Below are 12,480 nucleotides of genomic sequence, written 5' to 3'. Positions count from 1 at the left end.
TTTTTTTTTTTTAAATATTAGTATGATAATGAAATATAATTTATTAATAAATACTAAATAAAGTAATGAGTAAAAAAAAAAAAATGCTAGGGACGCAGTTTTAAAATTGTTAAGTTGAGCTCCCCTACTTATTTTGCCAATTCGAGCACTGGCTACCATAATATAATAGAACAAAGTTGAAACCCTCTAAAGTGGCGCAAACAAAATGTATAAATGCATATAATTAGAGACTCAAATTATATGGAAAATTAAAAATCTTGAATTCATTTATATTAGAATCGGTTATATCAAAAACAACAACTTTACTGTAATAGTTGTCGGAATAATTGTATATGAATCTCCGACATTTATTAGTTTGTAGTAATACCGGTAACCCCACTCATAAAGTTAAAACATAATATGTATTAACAAATATTATTTGTTATCTAGTAAATTCTCTATGCTGTTAATGTAAAAATATTTATAAATAAATAGCATGAAAATTTAAATTATTCTTTTTTATTGAAAATTGGAATTTTTCAGTGAATGTAAATTTATTGATATTGTTTAAAATTTATTTAGATATTGTAGGAGGATCTAATTCAGACATTTCCTTTGTTATAAAAAATGCTGTCGACAACTTGTTACAATAGGTTTAAACAATTCAGTGGTTGTGTTATTTTAGAAATGGATCATTATTTTTCATTTCAAAAATGGGTATTATATATTTTCAAAAACGATGTCATAAAATTAAAATTTTACAGGAACTAAAAAAAAATAATAACTCCAGTAATTTAACTTTTATTGCATTTACACCTATTTACTAATTTATTTTTTAGGTTTCCGATATTGATAATCCATAGTTTTAAATAGTCTAACTTTGACCAAAATACATTAAATTGAGATAATGGAAATTTATAATATAAAATCTAAATCAAGAAATATAATAAAATAGATAAAAGAAAAATGTGATTAATATTATGACACAAAATCAATTAATTCTATATAAAATAATATATTTATTTTTTCATAAAAAAAAAACAATAATTTAACTAGTCTTAACTTTACAATATTATTATTTTATAAAGATGGTGATGATAAAAAAAAACATGTGATGTAAAATAATCATGGTCAACATGAAATCTGCGAATGCCTGCAAAAACTGAACAACTTGTGTAGTTTTTAATGTGATTCAAGTTTCTTGTAGTTACTATTTATATTAAATATTAGTCTGATAAATCTAGTTTTTACACAGAATACATAACCAGGTATATAATTATCAAAATTTGACAAAAAGTCAATTTTGAAAAATCAAAGACTTATGTCATTATTGAAATGATCGATTCATTTGAATTAAAAAATGACACTTAAACTACTTGCATTCTAATCACATGAGAAATATTAAAAATAATGAGTATTTTGTATCTAAACGAACTAATAATTACATTTAGATCAATTTTATTTTATTTATTCATTTAAAATGCAATAATATTTACTGTGAAGTAAATATACCAACAATTATGTTACATTAAATATATTACATTCATAATAGTTTCATAGTAAAATTATTATTGACAAAAATGTTTTACTCAACACGATTTCTTTATTAAAATATTTATACTTTTACAAAATTTTTTTTAATTCATTACATTTATATCTTTCAATGGTAAATGATAAAATTACAATGTTACTTAGATAAAACATTAGTGATTCTATCCAAAGTAAACTGAAAGTATTAACACCTAAAAATTCTAATAAGTATGCACAAGTTAGCCATCCAATTTGGGGTAATATCCATATTAATAAAATTTTAATACCTTCAATAAATGTAATATTTATGTTCAAGTAACACACAGGCAAAAATGATACAAACCAAACAAAATACTGCGATGTTACAACAGTATTGTAGGTAACCATAATGAAACATAAACAAAATTGACAGAAAGCTAAATCTTCAACATTATAAAAAGTAAATGATACAACCAATATCAATAAAAGGGGAAATAACTTTGTCAAGATACTATGTGTAAGAGGTATATTATCTGAACTTGATAGTAAATAGTTTAAATAAAAATATACAGAAAAGTTATGACGCACATCCAAACGACTAACATGATATAAATATGATTCATCTAAAAATTTTTGACCATAAAAATAGTAACAAAATCCGTTAATAGAAATTGTGGATACACAGAATATCATTACAAAAGTTATTTTATTTTTAGTAGGAAATAAAGCACGATAATTTTTTTTGAAAAGAGAAGTGGATTTTAATTTAATATCAATTGAAAGATAATATGACAAACAAAATAGAATAGGATAAATTCTTATATGTACAGATAGAGCTAAAAATATTGCTGATAGTAGATATTTTTTCTTTAAATGTATTAACAATGTTAGAAGAACAATAAAACAAGATATTGAATCAGCATTTCCACGAGTTGATATGACAATACTTAAAGGATTGTACAACCATAGAAATGCACAATAATCACTACTTTTAGGATGCGACTTTGATACAATTTTTTGTATTGTGTAAGCAATTGCTAAATCAAATATAGAAAATAATAACTTTCCCCAACAATAATGTAAAAAAACATTTGGCAATAAAAGTATAGCTATAAGAGGGGTATACCGATAAGTTGGCCTCATATAAGGTGATTCACCATGCCACATATGTTGAGCTGCATCAGTAAAAACTTTATAGTCTATGTCTGTATAATTAATTCCACTATCATCAGTATCATACCATTGTGCAAAAATGATTAAAATAACTCTAACTAAAAAACCAAAACCTACATGCCATAAAAAATGCATTATGATAATAAACTAAACAATTTTATCTTATAACTAAGTTGATTCTAAATTTTAATATGGATTTTAGTTGCATTAGCTACCAAACACTGTCGGAATTTAATAAACTGATCTTTACAACAGTCTTTTTTAAGATCCTTTTCATTTTTAATAATGCATGTAGCATAATTCAAGGCTTCAATATGACACGCTATTAGTAGATTAGGATATCTTTTGAAACGAGCTTTGGCTTTGTTAACTGCATCCATATCTTCTTAATCAGTTTTAATTTGTAATCTATAAAATAAAATAAAATAATTGCTTTTTTTATCTTTTATGATTAAATAGGAGTTTATCATATAATAACCATCATGTTAGGATTTATATAAGATGTTATAATTATAATTATTATGTGATTAAGCGATAATTTAAAATTATAATGATATTAAATAACAATAAAATATTAACATTTATTTAAGATTTGGTTCTAAAAAATAAATATACAAAAATAAAAATATTTTATTAAAAACTGATTATTAAGAATGTAATTACAATTGTTATCAAAATAATAGTCATGACTAAACTATAAAAGGCAATAACCACTTTTAATTATAGCCACTCAATTTCTCTTGAGATAATACAATTAAAGTTTTTTTTTTAATATTATTAATTTAAAAATAAATAATTCAAAAAATATAAAAATGCAAAAGATAATTTTATTAATATAATTATTTTTTTAAGAGAAAAATGATTAATATTAGAAGAATCATCCTATATTGTTATACTATCGTAAAATAATCAATATAATTTTTTATAATTATCTTCTTAATGAACTTTAAATGTCCTCAAAAACAGCAATAACTTTAAAATTGAACTAAAATTTAATAAACTTATCAAGTATTATCAACAAATATAGCCTTTAAAAAAAAACATTATTATTAACTTTATTCATTGTTAGTTATTATTTTTATTTATTAGAAGTTATTTCAAAAACTAGTGACAAAATTTGAAATCAGACTAAAAAAATTATTCCTGAATATAACTCTGAAATTTGTTTTTATAAATCATTTTAATAGAAAATTTTATTATATTTTAAAAATTCTACTAATATATACAAATTATATTGCTCTATTTTATTATCAGTACATTTAAAAATTAAAATTAAATGTACAGATATATTTTTAAAAAATTGACACATTTAATAAAAAAAATTTTTTTTACTGGTCTATAAAACAATTAGGCAATATTAAAATAGTTTTTTTTGTAATCTTTTTAAATTTTTTTAAGTAGTTGGCTAGTAAAGAATCAATAAATATTTGACTTTTTTTTAAAATCCAATCAAGAACTTAAAATGACCTTTGGGAATTTTTTTTTTTTAATTTAATATTAAATTAAAATATTTTAAATAAAATAAAATTTCTATTAGGTACAAGGGATGAAAAAACATTTATTAATTGAAAAATTAAGAAATGTATGTAACTAAAAAATGAAAAAAAAAAATTTAATATAATTATCATTTAAGAGTAATCGAGTAGCTAACTTAAAAAAATCACTATGTATAGTAAAAATTCAAATACTGTAACCAAAACTAAAAATATTTCATAAGGAAATATTAAATTTTGTTTTTCTTAAGAAAAAATTAATGTAATATATTTGTAGTATCAATGAACATTTGAGATATTGAAATATTTTTAGTGTTTAAAATAATTATCTAAACAGGTAAATTTTTTTAATTTTTATATTAAAATTTACATAAAATTGTCTATATTTTGTTTTTTAAAACTAGTTAATTCAGCGAAAAATCTACAATATATCAATGGACAATTTTTTAATAATTTTTAACTCAATTTGAGATACTTGAGTTATTTTTATATATAAATCATTAATATTGCATAGCTCATTTAATGCCAATTAAAATTTAATTAATATTAATTTAGTGTGCTGTATTAAAATAAAAATTAATTTTTAAAAGCTTTCTTATATTTATCAAATATATTAAATAATTATTATACTAAAGTCTGGAAAAAATAATTGAACTATTTTAAAAGTACAATAAAATATTACAATTTTGGAAAGTGTTATTCTATTCTAAGTACTTTTCAACATACTCTCTCTCTTGTTGTAATTTTAATTGGTATAGTTTTTCCTTTGCTAGATGACGTTGCAACTCTTCAACAGTATTTGGACGGAAAAAATCGTATATTCCTTTACTAAATAAAATTATAAAACCTAGAGTACTTCCAACAACTACAAAAGTTCTTGGATAACGTCTATAAAATGGTAAATCTTTTAATAACTTTCTATTAATAAAATTTTGATGTTGGTTTTTTGATTGTTGCACTTTTTCACTACACATATTATTCTTGATCCTATAAATATAGAATTCAATTTTTTTTAATACATTGACAAATTAATGTATGTAGAGATTTTTTTTATAAATAATGTAAACAATTAATTGAAAAAATATTATCAGTAATCAAAAACATACTATATCTTTTCAATATTAGTATCAATCTCTTCAGAGGTAGAAGTGGGTTTCATGCCTGAACAAACAAGGGATTTGCCATAATATGTTTTACAACACTCTCTAAGATTATTAATTTGTTTAATACAGCGAGATTCCTGAAATCCGTTTTCTGAAATTAAAAAACATACCCAATGACTTAAATCTAGATAAGTTACTGTACATTTTTAATACTTAAAAATTAAATAATTTGGTTGATTAAAATGAAATTCTTAATTTTTTTCAATAAACTAATGATAAATTGAAAAAAAAATACCATAACCTGAACCACAAACCCAGTCTATTATTTAAACTTCAGAAATAGTGGTTTAAAAATTGTTGTAGAGCAGTTATTTTTTAATAAGATCATTTACTAAGCATTATTAAACTAGATTAAGTGCAATACATATTTTTGTAAGTTTCCATTTAAAAATTGTGTATAATACATTAAATAAAATATATGATATATGTAACTAAAATAACCAAAAAAAAAAGTTCAATATATAATTATAATGAATCACTCTGTAATATACAGTTTGTGATAAAAGAAAAAAGTGTGTTCTTAGGGCTTGTTTACAATATGCCGCCTTTCATAAATCATACATTTTTTTGTAAAAATGCCGAATTATTAATATTTATTTTTTATTTCAACTTTATATCACTGTAACTTTTTCTAAAAATGTATATATGGAGATAATTTATTTAAATAATCATTAACCATGTTTAACGTCTCCTCTAAAAGCTATGTTGTTGATCAACCAAGATTATAACATACATAGCTACGTATTAATTACAAAAAAAAATTAATATTAAATTACCAGACAAACACTTTTGAATTGCACAAGCTAATTTTTTGCAAGGATCTGGTTTAGGCATAAATGTATATAAAAAAACTATTCAAACATAATTAAGAGTTAAAACTTGAAAGTAATTGAAAAAGTTAATGAAATCGTAGCGTAAAATACAATTATGAGACCGGCTACCCAGAGAAAATTTACTGTATCTGATCACAGTATCCTAGGTATTATCATATGATTGACAATAAGGTAAATGCCATATGACAAGTATAATTTACACATCGTATATACTGTGCACATGTCATTAATCTCTTTCTTATAAATTATTTTATAAGAAATTCATTAATATTTATTAATATAATTAATGAATTGGCTGTATTAGTTTAAAATAATATGAGTTCATACTAAATCATAATATTGTAATTAAACAACGAAGATTTATTATTTTTACTTTGTTATAATTATGATTGAATTAACTTTTAGAGGTAATGACGATTCCCATATATGATATTTTTTATACTCTTTGATATTTATGATAACATTTTTTGACTTAAATTATCTCCGATTGAATATAAGTGTTATGTATAGTTATGATAAAAATGAATATATTGTGATATATACTGTTTAAGTTTGAATTAATATTCATTATATTTTTAATTTAGTTATTTAGACAATTTTGATAGATACTTTTCTACAGATCCAATGTTATAAAAATATAATGCTAAGTGGAAGAAAAATTGGACTTCTTATATCAAAGCACCGATGGAAAAACTTAAGTGCATATGATCATACACATAGCATAGTTTGGAATTGTTGTCCTCAGAAATATTTTCATTTTACTTGTCCTTCCTTCGAGTTTCACGAGTATGACAAAAGAAGTGGATATGATACAGGTTTCAACATAGCTGATACTCGATTAGAAAGAATACGTTTAGGTCTTAAACAGTTAAAATTTGAAATTAAACGATGGAAAGAAGAGGTAAAAGAAGTTTTAGAAGCAGACCCTATCCTTGATTATAGAGCAGGTATACACTAAGATATACTTATAAACTATAAACTATAAAATAAAAATTGTTTATTTTATATTGGAGTTTAGGTGAAATAGATGTATTTTGGAGATTTTTTAATGATTCATCCCTTGATCATTGGATTTGTACTAGTGATAGTGATCATGCTGAAGGTTTTAGCAAGTGTGATTTGAAACTGAGCCCCCAAGGATATGGTCTGTTCACTGGAAACCTATGTTCGAGGGTACCTAAAGATGGAAGAATCCAAAATTCTGGCTACTGTAATATTATTACAAAACGAGTCACTGTAATTTTTTTAATCAATCCATAAAAACATTCTTTTAAATACTAGATCGATACTTTTTTTATAATTTCAGTATCTAATACTAGAAAACAAATAATTAAAAATTAATTGCTCTAAATTACGTACCAATTTTTTCTTCTTTGTCTAATATATTAAGTTTAATATGTAAGAAAACAGGTTTTTTTCTGAACCAAAAGTATAATAGACAACTCTTGTTTTTGAATACTATATACAAGTAACATACAAGCAATTTAAATTTAAATATTTTTAAGGTGTTTTTATATTTTTAATATAGTATTAAATGTTAAATTCATTTTAGTAAAAAAACTTTATTAAAACAAACTTATTATCTTCAAAAATGTTAATTTTTAAAATTTACAGTATTTATATTTATTAGAGATAGTACATAACTTGAATGTATAAATAAATAATTTGTAATTCTTGAGATTAGTTATGATAGTAAAAAAAAAAAATGTTTATTGAAGTGCAATGGAGTCTAGCAAAGACCACACTTACAAGAATCAATGAGTGAGTTAATTTAGAGATTCTGCACCTATCATGTAGAGCAAGTCTCGGCGATAGACATATAATCTATTAAAAACAATTATCATGTGGCCTATAATAACTTAATAACATAACATTCTTGATATCCCTTTTATGAATTCCTATCAAATTATAATGTATTATATTAAACAAATTATAGTTTGTTATGAATTCTTTAGTCAGTCAAACTTATTTTATTTCAAGGTTTGAGTCAGTATATTTTATATTCAAACCCTACTTAGCATGATTTATTTTAAATAACATGTAATACAAAGATAATCTAATTTAATTATTTGGTTGGTCCGTTTAGGCTATAAAGTTTACATTTTATTTTTAATACCAGTCTTTTTATCTATTTCAAGCAATACTAATTTTTATACACAGATTTATTATAATATACTTTTATGTTTACTCACAATCATTTAATTATTATATATTTACAGAAATCATTTCAAAGAGACGACTACTTAGATTGGACTCCATATACTCATTTAAATATGCGAGTACGTGGAGATGGACGAAGTTATCTATTGAATATTCATGTGTCTGGTCAATTTGATATTATGTGGAATGATGTATATACATTTGTTTTGTATACTCGTGGTGGCCCTTATTGGCAAACAGTTAGGGTATGTTTCTTTGTTGAAGTATCTTCTTGAAAAAATTCAAATGTGCAACTGATAACTAAATATTTTAGATACCTTTTTCAAAATTCTTTTTTGCAAGTAAAGGACGGATTCAAGATATTCAAGGTCCTTTACCTTTAGCCAAAATTAGTCATTTTGGTATAACTGTTTCGGATAGAGCTGATGGTCCATTTCAACTGGAAATTGACTATATCGGAACAGAATATGATCCTACTCATCATGAAGAAACTGCTTATGAAATGTATGAGATAAAACAGAATTATATAATTGGAACATAAATCACTGAAAAAATTATATTTCATATTTGTTTGTTATTATAAATCTTTATTTTAGCTAAATTAAAAAATGCTTTACAATTTTAGTTTAAAAATACCTGTATAGATTTTTTATATTATTTGATGATTGTCACCTTAAAAACAAAAAACTTTTTTAATAATAACTTAATTAGTTAATCCCTGATATTTCTTTATTCTTGAGACTATGAAGTAGTATATGGTATTATTAATAATTATTAAAAATTATCCATTAATGAAGGATTGAATGAAATATACTAAATTATTTTATTATTTAAACAAAAAAATGTATATTTAAATAATCATTTTAATCTTAACAATAAAAATTGGGGGAGTATACTTTCTTTTAAAAGTTGTAAAATAGATTTTTATTTTATATTATATTTTTCAATAAATAATAAAAATTAATTTAAAAAGTAATTTTTAATATTTTTTCAAGTAAAGTAATCATTAATTTTGCTGTATTCAATCTATTTCTAATAACTTGATGTTCTGTTGATCTATCACAAACACAATTTTTGATAAGTGTCTGAAATTCTGCATAATTGCTATTTTCTAGTATATTTGTATTGGTTATTTCTGGTAATATACTTTCTCCAGAGCTTAAAAATTCCTATTTTAGAAAAATAATTTTACATTATCATTATTAAACTCGATTATTTAATATTAAATAAAATAAATAATTATAATAATAATTTATTATACTACAATAACTTAATTTAATTTATTTGATTTAGTATGTAACATAAAAATGGCCTTAATAATGAAGACAGCTTCTGTTCAGATTTTTATTTTAAATTCAAAAGATTAGATTATACCTTTTTGTAAAATTTTAAAATAACATTTTTGAATATAGTAATTAAATTTTACTCAACTTTAAATAATGTTTTACAATTAATACATATTTTTTTAATTTGGAGGTCTGAGCTACCTTAAATTATACCAATGGAATGTACTTGATACAAATGTATAATGAATACTACAACGAAACAAAAGTATGAAATAATTGATGGCAAATTAAATGTTATTCATAAATATAATTTATATTGATGTTTAGGTAATCAGCGCTTATATATTGTTTGAGAATTCATATGGGTGTTATTGCAATATTTTTTTTAGGTAACTTACTTTTAAGTCTCTTACTTAAAAAAAAATCAAGAATTTTTTTATATAATAATCATATTTTCAAAAAAATAATTTAACTCTCAGGGGCCATAAATAATTGTGAGCAGGCAGGCTTATTAAACTATCTAATAAAATTTTCTCGAAAAGGAAACTCACCAATATCTTTATAGTTTAAAGTATACTTTAAAGAAAGTGTTGTTCTAAGTCTATTTAATAGATTTCAAAAATACATCTCTAAAATAATTTTATCTTGTACATTTTAATATTATAAAAATTCACGAAAATGTTATACATTACCTGACATACAGCGTATATGTTATGGTCACTATAACTTGTTTTACATATGTCATCTTCAGAATAAATTAAACAACCTGGACAACATTCAATACATTCACTGTAATGAACTAGTTAAAAAAAAAATTTGGTTGATATTTTATAAATATATATGTATATTTTTAAACTTACAATTTAATTTACACTTAAATCTATTTTCTTTATTAGAAACAACAATGACATCACTCCAATCTATAATTTTCAAAGACAATAATAACCCTGTAGAGCTATCTATTTGAATGGCAATATTATCTGCTGTTAAATCAGTGAGGTAAAATGAATAGTCGCGATGAGCAGTACCATCAGTAAGTTCTAGGGCTAACTTAAGTAGCTCATAGACAATCTGCATCCTCATATTCAATCTTAATTTTCCAATATAATATTGTAGTGTATGACCACAATCTTCAACAAAATAATAATTACCACATGTACCAAAAATAATAGGTACATAAGACTTTAATTTTAAAATCTAAAACAATTTTTGAATTTTAGTCACTAACACAAAAATTATATGTTCATATTAACCTTGAGTAGTATTATTTCAGGTGATAAATGTATGGCTGTATACAATTCTAACCATAATCTGATATTTTTATTGTTATTAGAATCGATTGACAATTTGATTAAATCAAAAATCAATGAGAATGACCTTTTGGCATTTTTTGAACACACAACTAACCCATTATCAATAAAAGGTAGATTTGTACCAGTTAGTAAAATTTTTAGTTGTTCAATTGAATTTAAAGAATTTACATCAACAAGTTCTGTAACTTTTTCCAAAAATTGTTTAGTTTTTTCATTTTCAGTTCTTTTTGCCACTAGTGGTAATGTAGTTCCATTTTTTAAATTTATTTTTCCAAAAAATATTTTATTGTTCCTTATAAGCCATTGCTTCAATATATGTATAATTCCCCAAAAAATGTATAAAAATTTATTTTGATGATCAAAATTAGTTACTTTATACCTCTCATGGTTAAATTCAAAATATTGTAGATTGTGACAAAAGTCCATGCCTAAACAAAGCGGACATGATGTTGAGTTTAACTTTTTTTCAAACGAATTATAGAATCGTTGATATTCGAAGATATTTTGATTAGCTATAAAAGCTATAAGAGTAATTGTGAGTGTAATAAGTAGTATTTTAAGAGACATGTATAAGTCTAACTAATGAGCATCAAATAATTTAAAAAATTGATAATAATAATAAGCAAGATAATCTTTAGATGGATTAGGATCCCTACCTTTTGTTCCACAAATTTCTTAATTCAATGAACATTTGTCCCAATAAATATTATATCCATCTATTGATAGTTCAAAGTTTAAGAACAAATGTTTATTAAAAAAAAAAAATTATTTGAATAAAAGTTTAATGAAACTATTTTCTATAAAATTATTATCTAGCTTTTTATAGTAAAATATTTTTGAAAGATAAAAATAAATAATAAATTTAAATTTATTACTTTAAATTCAGACATTATTAGAGGACTAATTGATACTAGCAATAATTTACATTAATCTTATGGGACATTTTAAATGATGGACGCTGAAAATTATAACATTCTAGTTTTTAGAGTTCAACGAATGAATAAAGTAAAACGTTTTATCATATTCAATGATAAAGGTACTATTCGATTTTAAGATAGTATTCGATTCTCCGAATAAATTATGAATTTATGAAACAGAATCGTGCGTAGTGGTAAAATCTTGCACAACTGCTGTGATCAAACTACACGCATAGTATACAGATATTTTATAAAGTTAAAAATAATTCTAACATTAAGATTTGTTTTTTCAAATGTTTGCACATCCAACTTTTTGTCTAGAATAAATAATAAATATGATAGACTTAAAAAAAAATTGAAAATATTTATTAATAAAAATATAATTTTTAGTAGTTTACTGTATCTATAATTTTATACAAAATACTATTGCTTTTTTACATATTTTTGATATGTTATTTTATTTTTAAACTATAGTCGTTTTTAACACGCTTATATTAGTTTCACCTGTATGTATGTATGTATGTATGTATGTATGTACATAGTTGTAAAAAATACTTTTCAAAAGTATTAGCTTCGATGCGAAGCTGAGAAGGTATTAATTTTATCATGATGTGTTTATTTTTTTTTTTATTTATTTTTTTTTTTTTTTGTTTC

General features: G+C 22.5%; 3 protein-coding genes across 5 annotated transcripts; 1 reads left to right on the top strand and 2 right to left on the bottom strand.

Moving 5' to 3' along the window:
- Positions 1-1,560: 1,560 nt before the first annotated feature.
- LOC126897537 (GPI mannosyltransferase 1) lies at positions 1,561-2,932 on the bottom strand. The gene has a single exon (XM_050671222.1). The coding sequence runs from the start codon at positions 2,794-2,796 to the stop codon at positions 1,603-1,605; it is 1,194 nt and encodes a 397-aa protein (XP_050527179.1). The 5' UTR covers positions 2,797-2,932; the 3' UTR covers positions 1,561-1,602.
- A 3,729-nt stretch (positions 2,933-6,661) lies between these two features.
- On the top strand, positions 6,662-8,943 carry LOC126897538 (complex I intermediate-associated protein 30, mitochondrial). Its single transcript, XM_050671223.1, has 4 exons — positions 6,662-7,097; positions 7,169-7,386; positions 8,370-8,555; positions 8,624-8,943. Exons 1-4 carry the CDS (start codon positions 6,791-6,793, stop codon positions 8,849-8,851), a joined length of 939 nt encoding a protein of 312 aa, XP_050527180.1. The 5' UTR covers positions 6,662-6,790; the 3' UTR covers positions 8,852-8,943.
- Positions 8,816-11,552, bottom strand: LOC126897536 (divergent protein kinase domain 2A-like). 3 transcript variants are annotated; one of them, XM_050671220.1, is made up of 4 exons: positions 10,850-11,552; positions 10,457-10,793; positions 10,289-10,362; positions 8,816-9,479 (listed from the first exon to the last, which is right to left on the bottom strand). In XM_050671220.1, exons 1-4 carry the CDS (start codon positions 11,474-11,476, stop codon positions 9,276-9,278), a joined length of 1,242 nt encoding a protein of 413 aa, XP_050527177.1. In that variant the 5' UTR covers positions 11,477-11,552; the 3' UTR covers positions 8,816-9,275. The 3 variants fall into 3 exon arrangements, with proteins under 3 accessions (XP_050527177.1, XP_050527176.1, XP_050527178.1); XM_050671219.1 differs by having other exon boundaries at positions 10,289-10,395; positions 10,850-11,548; XM_050671221.1 differs by having other exon boundaries at positions 10,289-10,395; positions 10,457-10,726; positions 11,289-11,544.
- Positions 11,553-12,480: the final 928 nt, after the last annotated feature.

This window comes from Daktulosphaira vitifoliae, unplaced genomic scaffold, assembly GCF_025091365.1.
Source record: "Daktulosphaira vitifoliae isolate Bord-2020 unplaced genomic scaffold, ASM2509136v1 Scaffold_2, whole genome shotgun sequence".
NCBI lineage: Eukaryota > Metazoa > Arthropoda > Insecta > Hemiptera > Phylloxeridae > Daktulosphaira > Daktulosphaira vitifoliae.
This window is presented reverse-complemented; position numbering and strand designations above follow the sequence as displayed.

Excerpts from the sequence above, each read along its gene's own strand:
- LOC126897537 (XM_050671222.1), bottom strand. The coding sequence starts at position 2,796 with ATGCATTTTTTATGGCATGTAGGTTTTGGTTTTTTAGTTAGAGTTATT.
- LOC126897538 (XM_050671223.1), top strand. The coding sequence starts at position 6,791 with ATGCTAAGTGGAAGAAAAATTGGACTTCTTATATCAAAGCACCGATGG. Across the intron at positions 7,098-7,168 it reads TATCCTTGATTATAGAGCAG|GTGAAATAGATGTATTTTGG; the intron begins GTATACACTAAG and ends ATTGGAGTTTAG. Across the intron at positions 7,387-8,369 it reads TTATTACAAAACGAGTCACT|AAATCATTTCAAAGAGACGA; the intron begins GTAATTTTTTTA and ends ATATATTTACAG.
- LOC126897536 (XM_050671219.1), bottom strand. The coding sequence starts at position 11,476 with ATGTCTCTTAAAATACTACTTATTACACTCACAATTACTCTTATAGCT. Across the intron at positions 10,794-10,849 it reads CTGAAATAATACTACTCAAG|ATTTTAAAATTAAAGTCTTA; the intron begins GTTAATATGAAC and ends AAATTGTTTTAG. Across the intron at positions 10,396-10,456 it reads ATTTAAGTGTAAATTAAATT|TTCATTACAGTGAATGTATT; the intron begins GTAAGTTTAAAA and ends TTTTTTAACTAG.